Source organism: Cyanistes caeruleus, chromosome 1 (genome assembly GCF_971803275.1).
Source record: "Cyanistes caeruleus chromosome 1, bCyaCae1.hap1.1, whole genome shotgun sequence".
NCBI lineage: Eukaryota > Metazoa > Chordata > Aves > Passeriformes > Paridae > Cyanistes > Cyanistes caeruleus.
Genome location: NC_141701.1, coordinates 124,432,904 through 124,456,682, shown reverse-complemented (window position 1 = coordinate 124,456,682; position 23,779 = coordinate 124,432,904). Strand labels below are relative to the sequence as shown.

The 23,779-nt window shown below is 34.8% G+C and overlaps 1 protein-coding gene across 21 annotated transcripts in view; it reads right to left on the bottom strand.

Annotated features, from left to right (window-relative positions):
• DGKB (diacylglycerol kinase beta) overlaps nt 1-23,779 on the bottom strand; it is a 384,986-nt gene that overhangs the window by 140,950 nt on the left and 220,257 nt on the right. For all 21 annotated transcript variants that reach the window (XM_086855550.1, XM_086855613.1, XM_086855560.1 and 18 more), the window contains one exon: nt 1,826-1,890. In XM_086855550.1, the coding sequence (XP_086711676.1) occupies nt 1,826-1,890 (65 nt within the window). The remainder of the gene's footprint in view (nt 1-1,825; nt 1,891-23,779) is intronic.

Genomic DNA, 23,779 nt, shown 5'->3' with positions numbered 1-23,779 from the left:
TCCAGGAAAATGCTGCTGCAACATGTTATGGACTTATTTCAACACGCAAATAAGTGGTAATGAAAAACAGTACTTTTGAACTAACATCATCTGGAAAATTCTATTGAACAAAAATAGAAAACCCCTCTTTTTTCTCACTACACAAAACACATTTTAAAAATCGGTTTCTATTATACTTTGCTCAAGTTTTTATACTGTTTTTTAGAAAGGCATAACCTTTCTGAGTAATCTTTATATATCTAGAGAATCATCACTTTTTTCAAGTTCTTTCAATATCACAGTACTAAAGTACGTAGGGACTGGGACTATATATTTTTGTAACTAATTTCCTTAAGATAATGTTAGAAATATCAGGTTCCTTAAAATATAGATGAATTTCAAGGTGAGTCTGCTAGCAGATGTTATTAATGACATATGATTTATTGTGACATGAAATCTGATCTGAAACTCATGTTATTAGCCGAGCTTTTTATAAATTATAATTGCAGACCGCTGAAAATACGCAGAAAGACCACTGATAAACTATCTTCATCTTCAGGGCCTAGAATATCATAGTTTGCTAAAAGTCCAGTATCTCTAGTCCTGCTGGTAGGGTGCAGTACATTGGGATGCATAGGTCAGGACTGAGTTCAGATCTTATCACAGTATAATTCCTTCAGAAAGAGAAGCATCAGAGCTAGGAAAAGGAGATCATGGAAAACAAATATGTACTATGAGACTTAAACAGAAATATAAACTTGGTTTCACAGTATGCCATTGTATAGATGCTAAGCAGATTGAGTGAGAAAAAAAGGCCCCCATTCTGACTATTATATATAAAAGATACACTTTCAACAAAAAAAAAAAAAAAGCAAGATAATATTGAAACGTATTTAAACATCATTCTGTACATCTCTTAGATGAGAACACAAACAGCATATTTTATCATCATAAGGTCTATGAAGATTAGCATCTACAGAAGACTTTCCAGGTCACCCTCATGCAAAATGGAACAGTCTATGGTCAGGTTCACAGTGACAAAACATTTGTGTTAATAATTATTTCTAGACATTCTCTGTTTATTCCAAATAAGGTTGTATCTTACTTTTCTCTCCCCATTTGTCTTTAAATGTTAATTAAAGTTTCTGAAATGTTGCTTTTACCCATCACAACTTGCTAAATTACCTAAATAAGAAGAAACAAACATAAACATTGCATTATGAATGTTATCTACTCAACAAACCAGATATTGAATTTACAGTAAATGTAATGCATTTTTAATCTCCAGAGAAGCTCTGCAACAGCACTAAAGATTCAGAAAGCAACAAAAGAAACAGATGCAAAGTCTCATTCCTGACTTTTTTTATAGAAACAAAGTTGTTTAATGATAAAAGCAGTTCTATGTAAAATGGCATTCACTTGCCCTTACTAAGAGTATATATGGAAGAGTGCCCTGTCAATGTACCAGTGTGAATGTGGGAATGAAACATAAGGATCACCATCTGCAGCTGTCTAAGGAGTGTTCTTCAGTGCCTAATGGCAAAGTGTCAATTCAGGGATCCTCACAAAAACAATGCATCATCTTGTCCATGCTAGCCTTACAAGGCAAACATTTCACCTGTGAGAACAGTTTATTTATAATGCTATTCATTTCAGCTGAAATACCAGATATCAAAAAGTTACTCTACAAGCGATCTGGAAGCATATGCTTAATAGAAAATGAACCGATTTCCTCTCCTTTATAAGAATCAATATTTTAAAAGACGTGTGAAACTTAAATCCTCACAGAACATATCATAATAATATGGAAAAATACTTTTATATGCACATATTTTTAGATTCTTACCTACTGTTGAACTTCTCTGGATGTTTTTCTCTCATGATATGGAATCTGTGGGCAATTGAAGCATCCTAACAGAACAAAAAAAAAAAGCACCATGAATCTATTGTGACACAAAAAAATTGCAGAACAGAAGACCCAACCTGTATCCAACTGTACTTGTAGGGTGTTTTGTGAACTGTCATTTTCAACAAGAAAATTATTATTACATTACTACATTATCACATAGAAAGCTTACAGGCACATTGTTCCCAGAAAGGGATGTACCTGAATTTAATAATTTATTATTCCTGTTGAAGTCTCCATTCTTTTTACAAATCAAACATGATAGTTTTGTGTAGTGAAAGTGTCTCCAAATTTTATACAGCGAGTAATACCCAGATACAGTGAAGGTTTACTGTAAGACCATTGATACAGTTCTCTCTTGTAGAAATATCAAATAAACTATTTGAAATCCATTTCTTTAGTAAAAGTGAGTGGCAGATTCAGCAAAGTTATTTTATACGCATACAAGTTGATATTTTCATACGGTATTGAATAGCTTTCTCTGAAACTGGGTAGAAAATAGAAATATTTGCTAGAAGAGTCCCAATTTGCTGTCTGTTAGGATATGAAACCATGTGGGGAAATAGTGCTTAATATATTTTTAAATAAAATAAATTTTTAAAATACTTTAAAATTAAGTAAATTATGTTAATATCAAACAATATGTATTTGAAACGAAATAGCTGTTTGAAATATTTATGAGAGGATTTAGAAGAGAATTTAGGAGATAATCAACCCATTGTGCTGGTGGGAGTAGAAAGCAGAATATTTGGAACTGATGTGCTAGAATCAGTCTTCAAAGCATTTTTTCTGTCTCCTTTGGAGGTATGAAGAGTTTTTTTTTTACTCAATGCAGACCATATAATTTTTATTTCTCACACTCATTGTTAGAACTTTACAAACTGGGTATTAATCTTTCATTTCCCAATGTATGTATAAAAATAATTGTGAGAGTATGAAATCTACAAACTCTTGAGTCTCGCATATGACAGCAAACATGGAGTAATCCATTTGGATAATGTCATTGTAATTATGTCTTAAAATTCTGGATATATATGAATATAAATATAGGAGTTAGTTCATTTAGTAAGAAATTTAAATGAATTCTAGTTTCCATGAAAATAACACTTGAGAAAAATTACAAATAAAATTGTCACTATAACCAACTATCATATATATGAACTTACCCACCTATTATTTACCAACTTAAAAGATTATGGAACTATAAAGCCTAAAAATTTGAGATAAATATTAAATTCAGTATAAGCCTCTATCTAGAAACGTATTTTCAATACGTTTCAATTATTTTCAAACAATGGGAATTAGAATTTGGAGGGAAAGCTCCCAAATTAAATATTTAAACCATTTATTAATGATTTCAAACATGACTAAAACTTTTGATCAAAATAATTTTTATTTAAACAAATCAATGTTAATCTAAATCACAAGCAAGAATTTAAAGGAGATATAAAAGTACCCACTAATATAAACCATGGCTTCAACACTTTATGTTTAAAAAAGGGTTTTTTTACTAGAATCTTAAGCAGGGCATACACCAGAGAACTGACCGGTCCAACCTTCAAACTTTGGTTTGCTAACTTATGGGTGCTTTGAAAAGATAAATGTTAAACTTTAGTACCACTAAATCCAAAGGTAAAATTGTTCAGATAGATTGCTAACATATAAATAAATTTTTACAACTATGAATAAAAAACAGTACCTAATTAATAAAATTTTACACACACTATCTAATAAAGATGTAGCATAGTATAGAATTTTTGGGAAAAACTTGTGATCCCTGATCAAATTAAATCAGCTCGTAGCAACATGAAATGTGTGAACTCCATCAAGGTACTGAGTTTTTTAAATGATCTTGTCATATAGTTTCTAAAGACGCATATAGTTTGCTGCTTCATGCACATCACTTAATTATTCATGTATTTTTCTATTATGTTTAAGAATGGAATTGCCATTCAACATTTCACTGTTCTGCAAGGAAATGACAGCAAAATTCCCAAGTGAATGGTGTTAGTCAAAAAATGCCTTATTGTTCTGTCCTGTCATCCAAACTGTCATCTGAAACTTTCAGTGCTCTATTCTCAAACTGCACTCATTTTTAATTTAAATTTATTTTTATGTGCAATTTTATAAGGCAAATATCCACAAGTATCCAGGTGATCCCACAGTTCTTGGAGACGGATGAAATAAAGCTGACAGTAAACCCTGAGACACCACACTTCTAAACAATGCCTGCTAGCTGAACTAAAATAATAACTCTGTTAACTTTAGAAAGACCCATCATTCATACTTTATCCCACATTAGATGCGCCGGCATTAGAAAAGTATATTTGTTAGCCAGTTTCATATGAAAAAGAAATGAAAGGACTATTGTTGTAGTTAACTCTTCATTTTCTACACACTGAAGCGTAAGACAGACCCAAGACAAAATGAATAAAGGAGTAGCAGCATTTTTGACAGAAACTAGGAAACACTAATCAAGGACTAACTGTCTAATGAATGAAATGAAAAGGCTAATGTGCTTACTCACGCGTAACAAATGCAAGGCACAAACAAGCTAGGGATCAATGCCCACTGCAGATGGCAAACAGGCAGTTGTTTCCATGCAAGGTTCATTTGATCAAAATTTTCCCCTCCCTGAACAATTTCTGACTCCAAAATGAATCAACCGACTTAATGAACAGAGAGGTAAAAAACTTATTATGTCCAGCTAATTTTGACAGGCACAGCACAAGACAGGCACACGTCAGGTCAATTTCACTAAAAAAAACTGCTGAAGAGCCACTTTTATTCATGGAAACTGTAAAACAGAAAAGTAACTACACACAGATAAGCTCAAAACAGGGGAGCTGCTAAGGGTTCCTTCAGCTTATTCCTGTCCAACTATTCTTTCAGACCCTCAACTGAATCCAAAGCAGAGTCCTTGGATTCCCCAGGGACCTCTTCTCAACCATAACTCCCCACTGGAAGAAAAGCTGAAACCAGCCCATGCTGGCCGTGCATTTGGACAACAATCCTCTGCTTTAAAGGAAAAAAAAAAAGATAAGAGAAAGAAATCAGGAATTAATAAAAAAAAACTCCCACCCAAGAAACTACACTGTTTTCTGTTTTTCAAATGTCTATATTCTTGTACTTGTTAAGACAGTAGCATATCAACTGATATAAGTAAATTAAAAGCAATGGGAAGAACTGAAAGTAACAGGAACTTGACAACAGGAATATAAGTACTGTGTCCTAAGAGCTGCTGGAATTATCAGATGCCATCCCTGAAACCTGAGGAACAACCATTAGAAGTTTTCTGGCTGAGGAGAGCAAAAAGAACTTCACTGTGAGTTTTTTGGCTACATTTTTAACATGAGTGATTTCAGCAGACTTCATTCCCCTATTTCAAGTAGGGGCATGCAGCCCAACTTGTTTAGACATACAGCTGTTGTTGGACCAATGGAGAATTTATTTATTTCTTTGTGTCAAAAGCTATACTAAAATCACCTAATTAACTACACAGAAACAGAGTAATGGTATGGTAAACAAAATATAATTTGCAAAATATGCTGACCTTTCCTGGTACCTGATAGTGTGAATGGCTAGGAAAACATGAGAAATTATTTTTGTATTTTACTATAAAACTGATGTGAAGGAGAAATCCCAGGAATTCACTAAAGCAAACTCTCATGCTTCCTTATATTATCTAGCAAAAAAGAACAGGATTCTTAAAGAACAATCATTTGACAGTCAGACACTGGTCTAGAATTAGTACAATTTCTGGGATTTACATATTAATTTTTATTAGTAAACTGATTTGCATTTTGGCCTGAAATACAATTTTCCAGCATTACTATATCTGAATCTAAATATTTTCCAGTTTTACACCTTAAGTAAATGCAAACATACCTAAAAATGGCCAAAAAAAATATTATTATTAATAATAATCTGAGGAGAAACAATGTTGTCAAGCCTGTTGCAAGATGAAAGGAGGAGGAAGGTCTTATGGCATTGCTCTAATATGAATATGTGCCCTTCATCCACATTTCAGTCACAGAGCTCATTTTATACCTCAAATTGTAATACTTTTCACCAAACCATCCAAGAATTAACATTTTTTTTCCCAGGAGCAGTTCTGCATCAGAATCAGTGTTAGGCAAAAAGTAGTGCTGAATACAGAGCATCTACAGCAGAACTAAGCAACCAATTAGGCAATTTTTTGTTTCTAAGACTATTATATGAATACTTGAATTGTACAGTACTATTCTAAAATTCTGCATTTCTTTTTTAAGATATACAGTATCTTTAGTCATTCACGTGTCATATGACAATAGCCTACATGATAATTTTTCTTAACTAAATTCATAATACCAATCTAACCTGAAAGAAACTGCCACACTGTGTGCTCTTCTGTATGCCTTTCCTGTATAGATGGTTTCTACTCACTACTGTAGCATTTAGAAACGAGATGAAAGAATGGGTATTTGAAGAACAGAAAATGCAGGTTATCCCATTTTAAATTCTACAAAACTGTACAGACTCTCAAAAAATGTCTGTTTACATCACACAAGTACTGAACCTGGACATACACGTGATGAACATGCAGACATACACATAAATGCACCCTTACATTTGAACCTGTTCAGGCTCTGAAGCAGCTGGGCTATCCTTATACCTCACTCAGGTTTGTTTTAAATCCTGACAGTGAAGATAAGATAGAGAACAGACAGAGCATATCTGAATCTACTCCTAGGAAATGGAAAAAATATTTTAATTGAACTAGGACATTTCTCAAAGTGACCTGCCAAGAAGAAAAGAAGCTTAAGTTGCTACACCTCTTTAATACCTTATGATTGACTTACACACATATATATTCATCTTTTTAATGGGTATTAGCATTACCGGAAAGCAATCTGAAGCAGTCTTTTCAGAGGAGTAACCTTATACATTGTGAATAACCTTATAGAAAGATTAATGCATTTAATATATGTCTGTCTATAAGTTTGCTGTGATTAAAATTTTCATTAAATAATAATTTTTATGCTGGTGAACAAACAAATGACCAGTGGGCATCTTCTTTGGATATAAACGATCTGATTTTTTTTTTTTTTATCTCCTAAGATGCTTCTTTAATTAAGGCTTAATGGATCCACAAGGCTAGGAAGCTTAAGGGATAATTCAGCAACCTGTAATCTTTGGATCAGAATGCAAATCTAACCTGAACAACCAGTTAGCTCCCATCAGTTATTAATGTGGTATAGTACAGATGTACAAAAAATATCACTGAAAACAGATGAAGAAAATTTGCTGTGGTGGCTTAAAATTAATTTCTAGATAATTATTTTCTAGAAATTATTTTCTAGAAAAAACAAACATCCTCACTATTCTGCATTCTACTTTCTGTACATATATATAAAATACAAACACCAGAGGTACACCCTTCATTTCAGTATCTCCCACCCCATAATAACAATCTCAGATAAACAAATTGAACCATTTAATGACCAAGTCTAGAAAAAAGCAGTCAAGAAGCTTAAGGTTCTGCCTTGTTTCAATCAAGCTGTCAGCTCACATTTGACTCCCAGGTTTTTGATTAAATTACAGTAATGAACCTGAGAGGGAAAGGAATTTTTAAAAAATACTTATTAATACATTAGTTTTTGGTGAAACATTAGGTATTATAATTGTTTTTGTTTCTTCTGATACTTTGGGCCTGTATAGATGAGAAAGACAGTAGTTTGAAAATGCCAGAGCAATAAGGGACTACAAGCACTTCTTAAAACAGCTTTACTAAAAGATACTGATAATTCACTTCCTTAAGAAAAAAATATGAAAACAAAAATCTGAGAAATATGTGTTCCTGGCTTTTCGAGAAGAACACAGAACTATGAAAATAATGTTGTTTATTTTTTCTGTGATGTACTCTGATGGTCAAGTTTAAATATATTTCAGCTTGATAAGCCAAGTGACAGTTTATACTTTAATACTCATTTAAACAGCAATATCTCAAAACCCAGGACAGAACATCAGAACCACACTATTTATAAATGATAGACAAAAGACCAGAGGATGCTATATCTGGAAATGGTGACAAAAATTTGAAACAGGCTTTCAAAGGTAAGCATATTTAATCTCCCTTTTTATTTGAAGTCAGAATTGAGTTTCTAATGATTCTACACAGACACAAACTGAAGTCCATTTTGCAGAAAAAAAGTAACTGTGCAAAAAAGCTCAGCCATCCTTATGTTTTGCCTGTGTTTAACTCTACAAATTGTGGCATATTCAGCCATTGACTTCTTGGTACTTCCTATTGATCAGTTTACACAGGGTGACCACATGTTCCAGCTGTGTAGGGACCAGTTCCATAAGATAAGCCCCTGTACCAGTATCTGAAGGACTTTATTTGAGGAGCTATTTTAGGTTATAGAAACAGACAATACAATCCTATGTACCTATATTTTTAAGTCATTAATCAAGTGAGAGACTGGGAGGTAAGACAAGCCATTATCAGTCCAGATGTGTCATGTGCCCCATGACTCAATGCAATGCAGAGGACACGTAAGATGATCTCTGCTGAGGATACACTGTGCTACATCTTCCCTTCTTTATATTTGGTCACCCTAAATTTACTGTAACTGGAGAAGGGTTCTTCTAGGTCCATGCTAAGTGTTTATGTGGTCACTAAAAAGAGAAGGAGAAAAGTAATCACATGGCAATTAGCCAACATAGCCATATAGACAGTGTATTAAATATCTTGTATATTAAAAAGATCTCTGTGGTAAACCTTTAGTAGCATTTCTGATAACTGCTGATTGAGAACTATGTTGAAATAGCCCCAAATTATCCTGCAAAATGAGTTTGAGCAGAACACAATCAAGGACACAGGCTGAAACTCAATATAGACAAACACTATGCACTGCAATTGTCTGTTGCTTTAGATGTTCTTCAGAGAAACACAAAAATGACTCACAGGTGTCTTCAATAAAAAGCACAGAAACAAAGTTTACATTAAAAGCCTGTCTAGCTTGAAACAAATGCATAAACTTTCATGCCCAGCACTTCTGCAGTTCTTAGGAGAGAAAAGTGAATAATTTGTTCAATTACTAAGTATTTCTTTGATAAAATACTAATTGGCGTCATCACATTAGAACTTAGAGAAAAAAGCAAATTTGGGATATAGAAAACTGCTTGTGTAGTGTCTTGAAAAATTATACTCTGATTTTTAAACACTCTCATAATAAAAAAAAAACCCAAAAAACCCCCCAAAACCCCCAAACAACCATAAATCTCTGCATTTTTATTCTGAATACTGATGAAGTTTGCACTACAGTAGTATTCTCAGGGTCTGAATGTAGGCCCTTAATTTAGGTTCCTAAATTTTCAGGGTGATTTCCCTATCCTCCCAGTATACTTAAGAGTTAGAGGAAAGCTCTTTGAAAAGGTTCTCCCAAAAGGCATATTGACATGTTTCTGCTCTGAATTGTTATTTCAAGATCTTTTGTTATTAATCATACAAGAACGTGAGCACACCTAGCTTCGTAACTTTTATGAAGGTATGCCTGAAATGCAACAGTCTGAGCAGTCCTCTGAAATCCTCAATGGGGTTCAAGCCAAATCTTGTATCACCACCCATTTTATACACTCATTTGCTTGATAGGGATCAAATAATAAATGTTCACCTGACTTCTCCCTAGCAACTTCCCATAACTTGTTAGTCAAAGCCTTGGCAACAGAGTCTTATAATTTTAATACATATTTATGCTATTCATTTGTTTCCATAGCAGGTATTTATTTTTATAAGAAATATGCAAACCACTAAAACATCTCTCATTGATTTACACTCTGAAAGAATATTTTTCTCTTAATTGAAAAAGGTCACTGTTTTCCTCATTCATTATGTTTTCTATTTGAAATTTAAATTTTTGCATTACAATATTATTTATTATCTTTCCTATTGGACAAACAAATATTAATTTATAAAAAACCCCTAACATACTCATAAATTAGGGCTAGATGTTGGATTATTTATCTACAGACATTCACTCTCTCTCTCTGCTGATTTATGACAAACTTTTTAAGATCCTCTCCCTTATATCTTTCATACAGCCTGTTTGTTCTGTCTCAAAGGTCCAGATGCAACTTTCTTAACTTTAATATCTGCATTTGCGCTTGAGTTGCATCAATCAAAGTATTTTCTGAATCCTTCTCCTTTATTTTCTTGCTAAAGATGTATAAGGTTTATAATTCCTGCATTTGTGGAGGTTCCTTCAAGCTCACTCCCTCCTCTCTCCTCTACCAACACAAGCCACCCCCTTGTACCATGAAGCACCTGAGATCCAGTTCAAACCCCAAGGACCTGTCAAAGTGTGAGGGAGCTGTGGGAAGGCAACAATACCAAAATGGCAGAAGAGTTATATATCAAACTGAGACAAACCTATTCAACAGTAAGTCTGAAAATAATTGAATAACCAAGAAGCCTCCAAGAAAGAGTTAGATTCACATGAGCTACTCATGCCAAGTTTACTCCCACTAGAGTGGTTTCTCTGAAAAGGTACTGCAGAAATAAAATTAAATTAAATTGTTCATAACCATATTAGATGGAAGAGACTACACCCCAGGAGATCATCTTGATCACATACTGGTCTTACTGCTACTGTTAATCAAATTTTTAACGTAAAAGCTGAATGCATAGTTATTTTCATGCACAGTGTAAGTAGTCAGATTATTTTATTTTAAAGTGCAAAACCCAATCACATGCTACAGGTAAATAATTTCATGAAAAACAAGGAGTTAATATTCTATGAAATATGTCGATGCAATGACTTAATATAATTAGTTCATATGAACAGTGCTTGATATCAGCTGCTTTCAAGCTAAATAAAGTCCATGCTTTGCAGTAACAGCTATCTAAAACATGAAATAGACCAAAAAATTGAACTAGATGCCATTTTACTGAGCTTTTAGGGATTCAAAATACTATTCTCTATAAATAATAGAAACCTGCATTAAAAAAAACCAAACCTGAACATGCTACAGCTTAGAGAATGAAAAGCCTTTTCTGGACTTAATATTTGGATATATGGAAAGGTGTTAAAATATGTCCAAATACAAATATGTGTTTGTGGAAGATGAATTCAAATTTTGCAAAATTAATTCACACATATTTTCCTTCCAAAACAAATCAAGCTTTTTCTATAGATGCTTTGAATAAATAATTTAGATATGCAAAATATTTTACAGTGACGATCTACCCAGAGCACGACATACAAAAGTTATGCAGTAACTATTTTTGTAGGCTATGGACATTAAAAGGCTTTGAGGTTACATATATTTATTTACTCCATAGAGAAGTTCTATCATGTGCAATAAGGGGAATAAATTACAGGTTATTATCAGAATATTGACATTTAGGGACAAGAAAAAACTTGTTACTTATTGTATAAAGACACTACTAATTGAGAACGGCAAACTTTTTTTTTAACAAAATCAACATGGGAGTTAAAAATGGTTTCCACTGAAAAGGGGAAAACTCCCAGCTACTTTAGAAACAATCAATTATGTATTTTGCTCTTGGTTTACATAAAACTTTCATTATTAAGCAATCCCACAGCAAAATGAAAAATACTGTTCTGTACTGGGTCAGAAATCCAGGAAACTGCACTAAAGCCCTTTGCTAGGATTTAGCATGTGCAGAATTTTGAACCCAAGAAATAAAGAGAAATAAAAATGTGTGAATTTCTTTCAATGTGCTGAATTAATCATTCACAGAGGGTCAAAGAAATGATTTTACTGCCTTTTCACATCCCAAGGAGCCAAATTTGCAGAAGACTAGTGAAAAAGTCTAGAGTAGTGTAGTGAAACTGAGAAATTCCTTAAATTTTTCTAGCAAAAAACTACCCCCTCCCAAGAGAGCACTTGCATAATGCTTTTTTCCTAACCATCTGGACAGACTCAGTGCGTCATGGTTGTTTAGCAACTTAGGGTTTTCATGGTAGCTTTGAATATATTATACCAGTATCCTATTCTCAGCCTCAAATTGTTTGGGAGGATTCTATATCTGCATAAAAACTCTTTGCATAAGACCCATTTACTAAGGATTTCCAACACACATGAGGTTTTCTAGAAGGCTAAGTTGTTTACACTAAATACTAGGGTACAATTCCCCAAATTAATGATCTACTGTACGAAGTTACTCCCCAAGTGATCAAACTAAGAGTGCAGACACCTGCAGTGCAGAGGCAGGATGAACAGATTAAGTTCAGGAGACAACTAAAGCATACAGTCAAAGTTAGGTCCACAGATTTTCACTGCAAACATGAAAGGGGTAGTTTCTCCGAACTCTGAGCCAGACAGTTATGCTATAAATATATTTTGGAGATGGAGAACCCCATCATCTTTTGACAATAAATCAATTTACTTCATAAGAAAGATGTAAAAAAACTCTTTGGTCTCAATGAAAGCATAGTCAAATCACCTTTCAGTTTTTTACCTTAAAAAACAACAATGCAGTAGGCTGGAAGCTGCTCCTAGATTTTTATAAATTTGCAAATCAAAGAGCACCTGTTTGTAAAGTGCTGCTTTGCTCAACTACTTAAATAATGTAATCAATACTAAATGACAAGCTAGAATTCCCAAATTTGCTGCACAGTAAGCAGACACTTGTCTTGCTGATAATAAGTAATCCTTACAATGTTAGCCAAGACAAATGTTGATAATATTAAATTTTACTCAAGCATAAATATCACATCCCTATGACATCAGCAGATATTATCTCAGAGTAAGATTATCTTAATGTTTGCAACTATTTTGTATAATAATAGCATTAATAAGGGCAATGCAAATCAGTGAAATCCTACTTTTACTGCTGGGCATTTTTTTGCTAATGAACAATCAAAACCTATAAAAAACATATGCAATTTAAAAGATCAGTGCAAACAAAGTATTTCCAAACATTTGCAAAAGCCTGGAACCAGAATTAATCTTTCTTTTCGTTTCAATTATGGACATTGTATTCAAAGCCACTTCCTAGCCAGAAGAAATGAACTATGAACTACGTTTTAAGGACGATGGATGTAACAGAGGTTTCAGAATCACAGTCACAGACTATTCTGAATTGGAAGGGACCCACAAGGATCATCAAGTCCAGCTCTTTAGTGAATAACCCATATGGGAATAGAACCAACAACCTTGGCATTATTAGCACCATGCTCTAAGAAACTGAGCTAATCCAAATTTCCTTCTGATAAAATGAAAATTACCATTCAAACTGCCATTACTTCCCAAATAAATTAATCTGTGTCAACGCTCCTCAAAGAGGCATTTCATAATGGCCTTTATGCATACATTACCTGTGACAACAATTCTGTTTCTGGAATAAAAGCATTTTCTCCCTTAGATTTCTTTTAGTAAAAATACTTACACTGTTCGAAATTATTAAAGTATCTCCTACATCAATTTCAGTGTTATTGCATGAATTGTAAATTATGCTTTCAGAGTTATGGATGGAATTTTTTAAGGCTTCAATTTTTATAGTCTTTTGAAAGGACAAAGAAATCTATAAAAAAACCAAGATTACAATTTCAGCATTTAAAATCTACACAAAATAATTCAAACAAATGTTATGACATTTAAGATAATGAAACCCTTCATTTATGCCAATGTGTCCTACTTCACATGTAAGGAGTCAGAACAGATGTCCAAATATTGTAATGCCAGAGAAAAGTTAGGGCATATCTTGATTAATACTCTCAAAGCAGTCCGTGGTGTCTCTTTAAAACTGGCATGAGTTACTTCAAAATATCTATTCAAAATCCATTCTAGGAAACACAGCTAGACAAAGTGTTCCCAAGACAAAAGGAAAACAATAAAGCTCTGTATAAGCCTTTTAGCAATGTAAGCTGCATATTATCGACAGACCATTCATTGCAATCAACAAATGATTAATTGCAAATTTGTTGCTAAATTGACCACGAAAAAGACAAGCTTCAGGGTACTGTTAAAGAGGAAAAACTTATGTTAAAAATGATTGGAGACTTTCTGTAGTGAATTAATTCTAATCAATACTCTTGTTGACTGCACAGTGGAATAATGACTTCCTTAAATAGCATATGTACCCATTATTGTAGACATTCAAATTAATATTTAACCTAATGCCTTCCATTTTTTTTTCTGAATTTGAAACTGCATTTTTCTAATTTCACCTTTAAAAACAACGGTCTACGATAAACAAATTGTTTGTAAAATCTAATATCAATCAACTTGGGAAGCATAATATGCAGGCAAAAAATTAGAATACAAAAAAATTATGTTCATTTAGAATATTTACACGAAAGTCTTTTTAATTACAATTGGCATGGATGAAACAATATTTAAACATATCTACTGTACAAACTTCTAAACAACTATGCAATCATTTTGTTTGGTGCAAAATTAAGATTTCAGAGTTTCCTGGATGTCCCTTTTTTCTCCTTTTGTGGATGCAGTCATATACTTAAAACTTAACCCTTTAATGATAAAGATGATTTCATTCCTGTGATGGTCAATGTACTAGCACAAAATAGACATGAGTTACTGGAGGAGGGCTACTTTTGTCATACCAATGGTATTTTGAAAAGTGCTTCTCTTCTGGCATTTTACCTAAAGTCTGTTTCTCAAATTTTTCTTCTAGAGAACAAATTTCCATGAATTTACAAACACTGCTATTGACAAAGTAATAATTTAATTATTTAAGTACATTCACAGCTAATGTCCAAATCAAAGTTTTGACAATGAATGGACTGTTTAAATGGAATAGAATATTTAAACTTATCTCATTAATAAAAAACTTTTGAAAATCAAGTTTTCTATAAATGTGGTTTAGGTTGAACTGCACAACTGAGCTTCTGTAATATTTTATATTTTTAGGGGGTTGGGTGGGAGGTTGTTTTTGTTTGTTTGGGGTTTTAGTTGGTTGGTCATATTGTTTTTGTATGACGAGAGAAGACATTTATTTCAGGCCCTGGAAATCTTTCTTCTACTCCTCAACTACTCCTGTAGTGTATATTAAACAAAACAAACAAAAAAAAATATTCCAAAAAACATGTATATCTATGTATTTATATCTGTCTCAAGGAAACAAATTTAAAAATACTGAAATTTCTCAGACTCCAAAGGAAATTATAAGATTATCTAAAAAGCACAAATATTGTTTTCTTTGAGGCACTTAAATGACATAAAGAATTCATAATACCTAGCTTTTAGAGTCTTAGACATGGAGTAGAACCCAAAAACCTAAATCTATACCCAAACCTCTACATAATCAGTTACTTCAAAATTTGGCTCAAAATCCCATGTTTTATGACTCAGATATATCTGGCCATACTGCTGTGTCCTCTTCACTGGAGCATTCAGGAAAGTTCCTCCACTGGCTTGGCAGCCAGAGGTCTGCAAGGAGGTACTTGCATCTCTTCTTTAGGGAATGTTAGCAGAGCTTATACAGTAACTCCACCTAGTCCAGTGTCCTTCTTTCTCCTGGGCTTAAAAGTGAATTCTTAGTGCAAAATTTAGAAAGGAAAGCGTGAAGTGGTATTTACCTATTTATCTCTCAGGCCCCCAAAATTTCTTTCTGCTAATAAAACCAGGCTGATAGAAAACTCCTGAACAAAAGCAAATGCAAAGACTTGCATCTGTGTGGAATAAGGCTACCACAAAAGCTGGTGCTGAGTGTCAACCAGATCTGCAGGAAAGGACACAGTGGTCCTTGTGAATGTGAACATGAGTCACCAGTGTGCACTTACAACAAAGAAAGCAAACAGAATCCTGCGCTCCATCAGAAAGACTGTATCCACCACCCATGCACACAGCAGCGACCCTTCCTCTCTGTTCACCGCTTGGGATACTGCACTTGGAGCACTCTTCGGTCTTGGGCATCCCAACACTAGAAAGACATGGACATGGACGGACCATATCTGTCAGTATCTGAAGGGAAGGTGTCAAGATGATGGATTCATGCTCTTCTTCATGGTGCCAAGTAACAGGATAAGAGCCAGTGGGTGGAAACTGATGCACAGGAAGTTCCACCTGAATATGAGAAAGAACTCTACTGTGAAGGTAAACTTCTTTACTGTGACCTTGCACTGAAACAGAGAGGAGGGTGGAGAGTCCCCTTCACAGAAGGTACTCAAAGCTGTCTGGTCACAATCTTGTGCCATGTACTCTGGGTTGGACCAGATGGCCCACTATTCTCCCTTCCAATCTCACCAATCCTGGGATTCTGTGATACCATAATATAGTCAACAGAGGGACAGCAGGCTGCCCAGGGGCTGAAGCACCACTTGAGCAGAATCTGAAGGAGATTGTTCAGCCTCACACAAAGCTGGTGACAGGAGACTTTACTGCTGTCTACAGCTACCTGATGCAGAAAAGACAGATGGACTCTTGTAAGGTGCAGAGGATAGGATGAAAGGCAACAAGAAAAGTCAAACACTGCCAAGACAAGTTGCGGGATCTCCATTCTTGGAGGTGTTCAAGCAAGCTTCAATTAGAGAAGTCTCTAAGGAAAGGGATCTGATCAGACTTGCTACAAGTAGGATGTTTGTCTAAGGATCTCCAGAGGATCCTTCTGCACTGAAATATTCTCTGAGAGCCAGAGGTCTCTGCTGAATAGTTCTTGCCAAATGTCCCTTCCACGAATTTCATGCTCTCTTGATCCAATGATCTACAAGCATCTTTAGAGTTCTGCAGTTTAATTACATGCTGTATAGAGAAATACTTCCCTTTCTTTACCTTGAAAATGGAATTTAGTAGCTTCATTTGGTGCCTGTCAGTTTTTATACTGAAAGAAAGAGCCAACAAACTGACCACCAACCCTCTCCTTCTAACTCATGATTTCATAGACCCCATCACCTGTTTCCTATACCAATGGAATTTAGCCTATGTAACTGTTCTGATGGAATCATGCAAGGAGCAGAGCAGACTGATATGGTGATAAACAATGAAGGAATTAATTCAGAAAATCCTTCTGGTCCATTTTGCATGGATTACTTTTGCAGTACATGGAAAAAGAATTTAAATATTAAGTAGGAATAACATTTCTTGACTAACAAGATGAGTCTTTCCCATTCTGGTTCCACAGGGATACTTCCCTAAGTTCCAATCATATAATTATTTCCTCTTCATTTGCTTGAATATAATAGATTCATTAATAAGTTTGCTTTAGACACAAGCTTAGGAAAATACTTCCTGGGACCATTTAGAACAGAATAGAACTGAACAGTTGGAAGGCACCTACAATGGTCTCCTAGACCAACTGCCTGAACCCTTCAGGTCTGACTAAAAGCATGTTACTATGGGCCTTGTCCAAATTCCTATTAAACACTGACAAGCATAGGGATTCAACCATCTCTCTCTCTAGGAAGCCTGTTCCCGGGTTTGACTGCTCTTTCCTTAAACAAATGTTTCCTCGTGTTCAACTTAACACTCCTGCGACTCAGCTTTTCACCACTTCCAGGCATCCTATCATGGGACACCAGAGAGGAGATGAGCACCTTTCTCTCCACTTCCTCTCCATCAAGAAGCAATAGAGAGGAAGGAATGATGTCTCTCAGTCTCTTTTTCACAAACCTAGACTAAGGCAGTGTCCTTAGCTGATCTTCACAGGACATGTCTTCCAGCCCTTGCACCAGCTTTGCTGTTCTCTGGATGCATGTAAGTGCCCAAAAAATCTTCTTAAATCATGGGGCCCAAAATTGCATGCAAGTACGCAAGTGAGTCTGCACCTATCTAAAAGCAGTTCTGTAGTTTCATAGGTCTTCCTTCATTCCTTTTTGTAAACTAAATTTGCTTCCCTTGTATTTTTGGGTTTTTTCTTCTATTTTTTTTTTTAGTAGCAGATTATTGTGCTCTGTATGTACAAACTGATGTTAAGATTTTTGTACCATTATATGCTTTTTAAAAAATATCCACAGCCAGCAGTAGAACCATTCCTTAGTGATATTGTCTCTAGCAGCCAAATACTAATAATTACAACAGCTTTTGGGTGTTTTTTCACAAACCTGCCTTGTCCAAGTGCTGCAAACTTCAATTGCTGCTAACAATTATAGAAGCTAATAATGTGTTTTCAAAACATTGGTACAAAAGACAACAAAATGTTTTCTTAACTAAGAAGTGAGGAATTATAGGATAGATGTGTGTTTATAGCCAAAAGTGCAAATGTTCTGTATAGTTTTCATTAAAGTGACATAAACAGCTATAATATGGCATGAAAAAACCTCATCATCTCTATGACAAAATAACCTCCACTCTGTATAATAATGCTTTTAAACTTTGACTTACACTCTATCTTCTTAAAGAATCTTTTTTGTAGGTTTTTTTTTGGTTTTTGTTTATTTTGTTTAGTTGGGTTTTTTTTGGTCATTTGTAATTCTGATACGTAAACCAAAAAAACTGACATGCTATGTGAATTGAGTAGCCTCTTTGGATTCCAGCTGGCTTGGCTGTATGCCTTTCTAATGGTAATGAAGTCACACAGCTGCTAGGACAATCAGCTGGAGTTCAGATCAGTAGCTAAATGGATATCCACTGACTGGCTTCTTATCAGGACTCATTAAAGTTCAGTGTTAACAAACTGTAGGGTTACATAGGTTTACATGGTTACAGCAAAGTGCCTTTTAAAAATGAACTTGTTGGAGCTGAAAAAAAAAATCTCTCCTTTTTCCGCTTATAAATGTTACTTTGTGCTGGTCAACTCAAGAAATGTTCAACCCTACTCCCAGAGAAGTGAAAGGAAAATTCCCATTCATTTGCATGGAAGTAAAACAAATCAGTTCCCAATGTTTCAGGGATTTTTGAAGAATAGTGCTATTCAAATTACTTCAGAATGCCTCAGCTGAAGGGTCACTCGGTATTCAGCTATGTCCAATATTCAACTTAGAATGCAGTGCACACTAGACTTGAGAGAATTTACCAGCTTTTACTTTGCCCATCAAATTGCTAGCATGTTTATGCCACATGAAAGAGTGAAGTTCCACCATTCTCACAAGATGACAATTTTCTGCTATGAAAAAACAAGTAGATGTAAAATACTGTTTTTTAGACTAATGGTACTGCTGCAGAATACAGGTGTGTCGTGCCAGCTCTGTGGCTTATTCTGGGATCATAGTGCAGCCACTGCAAGCTGGGAGGATGGCTGTACCACCACAAAGCTTCAGTGTAAACACAACAGATTTCAGTATTAACCATCTTTCCTACAGATAAATGGGAAAGTACCAAATGTGTCAACTCTAACAAAATCGTTACTTTTTCACCCCTAAAGTTTTTGTCATCTGTTTTTACTGAACAAAATTTGAATTATTAACCCTTCTTAGAACATGGAACATGCAGTGCTTCTTGCTTGACATACTAAAGTGGGATAAAAGGTTGTATCAGTGTAGTGTGAATGTGACCTTCTAAAGCATTCTCAACATTCTTCAAAACTGATAAAGTCCTTAGACAACATTTCAGCTGTTATTAGTAATGGAACCAAATGGTTTGAATCATGGCAACAAATATCAACTGCTCTCCAAGTGCAAATTCTGCACGAAATAACAGCAGCCAAACAACAGCCTCTTTTAAATTAATGAGAAAAGAATTTTTTTTACAGATATTCAGGTGGTTAGGATTCTGGTTGTCAGCTTTATGCATCACCTCACAACACAGGAACTGCATAATATAAAATTTGTAATGAACTTAAAAGTACCTTGTTAGTTCTTCTGTGTAAGGACTTTATCTTATCTTCTTCTTATCTTTATATCGGTTTGTGCAAACAAGGAAATACCCACCCAAATTACAAGCAAACTAAATCCTGCACTCCAAACAGTTCTGACTTTTCATCTCTTTGCTTTCCTTTTTGAGGTTTACCCAGCTCTTGCCCATTAGGTTTTCTCCAGGAATCAAAACCTAGTCAGTATTACTTATGCAAAAGTAAGATGAAGGGCTTTGGCAGCATTTCCAGATTATGATCAGCAAAATATCATATCTCCCACTAACCAATATATGGAAACTCACCCACGTAAATGATATCATCCTGATTCAACTAAGCATGCTCAAACCAAGCAGTGACATTCATGCACAGGGAGAAGTCCACAGAAGGAAAAAAACCAATACTCCTACAGTTAATTATACTCAAAGACAAACAGGCAAATGATTGCTTTACACTTGCACATACTCTGAATTCTACATTGTACGTCCTGTTAGAAACAAAAATATTATTTTATTTTTGATGTTAAAATTTTTTTAGTGGCTATGAAAACTGGCAGGATGACAGCATTTTTTACATAAAGTCCTATATTTATCCACTGAGCTTAGGTTTCCTTGCCAATATCCTTTGGCTTTTACCTACAGGAGCTGCTTCTGCTGGCAAGCAATAAGTTCACTTCCATGGTTCACAGTTGAGGCTGTCAACAAATGAGCCAATTGTATAACATGGATATCTATTCAACAGAGAGGACTCAGCAGAATTATTCTATAGGTTGTATAAATGTCACTTGATGATAACTTTTAGTTACTGTATATCTCAGCTGAATTTAATCCTGTAACCTGTTACTCCTCTCAGAAACTTATTCCACAAATCAACCTACTGACCACAAGTAGCCAATGTCAGATGACTTGCCTTGGTCCACTAGCAAGCAAACATAAATATAATTTACAACTTGATACTTACATCAGTTGCAAATATTCCTATTAACTTCTGTGAGCTTTTGATTAGCTCTTGCCAATTTGTAATGAATGAATATTTTTCAGATGGAAAAGGAGGAGTAACATTCAACTCAATTGACATGTACTTTGTTTTGCCTTCTGAGGGTTTAGAAAAGGTAGCTTCAGCAATAAAAAGAGTTAGGATGAGCACGAGATCTTTTTCTGTTTCTAATCACTGCAGTATACAGGTATGTCCACAGGATGTAACAAAGTGCTGAAGTGGTATCCAAAAGAGAGAGGCTTCGTACAAAATAGGAACTACTTGCAGTGTTTTGCAGTGTAACCATCTAGAGCAATTGCTCTTGGCACAGGTCTAACCAATTTGTGAGCAGGCAAAATGCCATCTGAGCAGATGGTATGAGGTACACAGCCAAATAGCCACGTATGTGCATCGGCTGTGGGTAGTAATGGCATGATTCCCAGCCATGAAGGTCTAAACAGTTGTCCATCCTGGTCTTAAAAGCTCATGTTTATAGAGAATTGTCAATTCAATAATCCAGCTTTGTACTAAATTATCCCTGAAATAAAACGATGTTCCTGGAGATGAATATTACAGATAGTTGAGTTTCAGAACTCCTCTGTTCATTTTATTGTTGCTTCATTTAACAACTTTTTTTTTTTTTTTTTTTAAAAAAAAAGGGGAAAAAAAAAAAAAGCACAATGATGAAAGCAGGCTCCAGTTTTCCTGACACTTTTTACTTGTTGCTTGCTGCTGTGGTAATAGTGTGCAGTAAAGATGTTGATCTGAGGAGCAAAGAATTAGCTTTGGGTAAGGGAATTAAGCTAGGGGCATGCCTATGCTGCAAAACTGCACATGGATTGTATCAACACCCTTCTCCTTTTTCTTGTTCCCAGATTATATAACTGCCTCGAAAAATAAAAGAACAATATATTTTTCTGCTGCAGAGGTTCACAGGGCTTACCCAAAGCATCATGAACACCCCCATGGCTAGCAACAGTCAACTGTACCTGGCTTTACAAACCTTATACTTTCACAATCATGGAACTACGAAACAGCTCTAATTCAAGTTTGCCTGGAATTTTAAGAAACAGTGTACCTCATGTCTGAAGATCCAAAGTAATGATTTTACCTAAGCAAATTTCACTTAAATTCTTCAGTCCTTTACTGCAGCTAGTAATTATTAACCAGATATTTTTATCCAAGAGAATTAATTAATTTTCTGCTTACAAACTGCCCAAGAAAGATTAAGTTACCTTTGTGATCATTAGTTACTTGAAATGATTTTACATGTCATTTCAGTGATTGGTTCTCATCCTTAAATCTCCACGGATTCTAATTATGTATGTTTTGCATAGAGCTCAGTTTGTTAATTGTACACAAACGTTACAATGACAATGTTTCTGTCCTCTATCAGGATGAACTGAAATTCTACAATCAAGATTTTGATACAAACGCCTGCAATTTCAAGTTCCAAATGAAAACTGTGACATTAAATTCTGCTTTTCTTAAAAATCCTCCCTGCTAGTAAAGGTATTTCCATGCAACATAAACATTACCTTGCTATTTTATTTATCATTTTTTATCTTTCTAAATGTTGGGGGGAAAAAACCCCACAAGTGACAGACTCAGTTCTGTAAGCAGAATTGACCATCTGAAAAAAAACCAAACCATGCTCACTTATATTTTAAAATATGATACCTAATACTCTTTAATCCTATGATACATACTAAATTTTATTTTCAAACAACAATATTTGATTCTATATTAGCATCAATCAAATTGTCCAAGATTTTTTTGCTCACCTACCATGTAATAGTATCAATATTTAGAGAAAATGTTGCCAGCTGCAATTTAATTAGTTTTACTAAAAGATCCATCCTTACAAATTCCCTGGTACAGAAAAGTGGATTCTCTGCAGATAATTTGGGCTGATTAAATAATGTACCTCCCAGTGCTCAATAGAATGCACAAAAGACTATCAACCGTAGTCTTTGAAGACTTTTAAGACATGTCTTGATGGATGCCTTTTGCATATGCCAAATAATCTGGCAGGTAAGAAGACAAATTTGGTGCCTTTGAAACAAAACAAAGAACAACAAAAGGCCTACTACAGATTTCAGTAGGTTCAGGAAATGGACTGTAAACATACTACAGATTCCAGATTATCAAGATTTATATATAAGGAATCACAGAGAATTGCAGGAATATTTGAGGAGGAAAAGCTGAGTTACCTTTAGCAGTTGCTTATTGTTAGACTTGGAAGGAACTGACCAAAAGAGAGCAGTTTGCTTGAAATGGAAAAAAAAAATTCCAGGGGGAAAAAAGGAGCATGTAATCTGAAACAAAGCTGCTAAAATAGCTCTTTGCTTTAGCTCTTTCCTTTTACAGTATGTCTTGAACATATTGAACATTTCAACCTTACAGAGAGAACCTGTCAAATCTCAGAAGGATCTAGCAGTACAGCTACATGTAAAATAGGCTAGCAGAGATGAAGTTTACATGAGCAAAACATATTTTTGCCCCAAGAGCTGAAAGTTTCAAGTAGTTTTTAGTAAATGATAAATATATGTTTTTTTAAACCTCTTCTTCACACTCTATCTTGAAAAAAAGGTTTGGCTCAGTAAGTGGCATCAAAACCACAAATACTGCCTACATTGTTAAAATGATCAGATACACAAAGGAGAATAAATTACATATACATGCAGATAACAGGGATGTTGCACGTTAAGCAGAGGGATAAATATTTGGTGATGGCATCCATCCGCCCTGTATAACCTTACCATAGCTGGGCACGTAAAAGCCTTTCACATTTCCTGTTTGTCTAGGGCTGCTGTAACAACAGCAGATAGTGTAAATGGCTCAGGAATCCAAAAGAAGGCCTATTTCTCTTAAACTTGCCCTATATAGACATAGAAGCCATGACGGATTTGACATTAGGAGATGACAATGGAATGTTTATTCTATGTAGGAGGATACTGAAAAACCAGATTAATGAATGACATCCATCCATCTTTCAGGCTAACCAAGGAAGAGCTGCAAACAACAGCCTCAATTAAAATGGGAAAGAAAAAAATTCAGAATGAGGACCCACAAGAAACGTCCAAATAACAGCTTATTTTATCTGAAGAAAAACACCAAAACTTTTGGGCAAAATATTAGGACTATTCAAAAAGACACAGACATTTTGGAGATCGAATGGTGAAGAACAGGAACTATGAAGATGTCAAGAAAGAACTTAAACA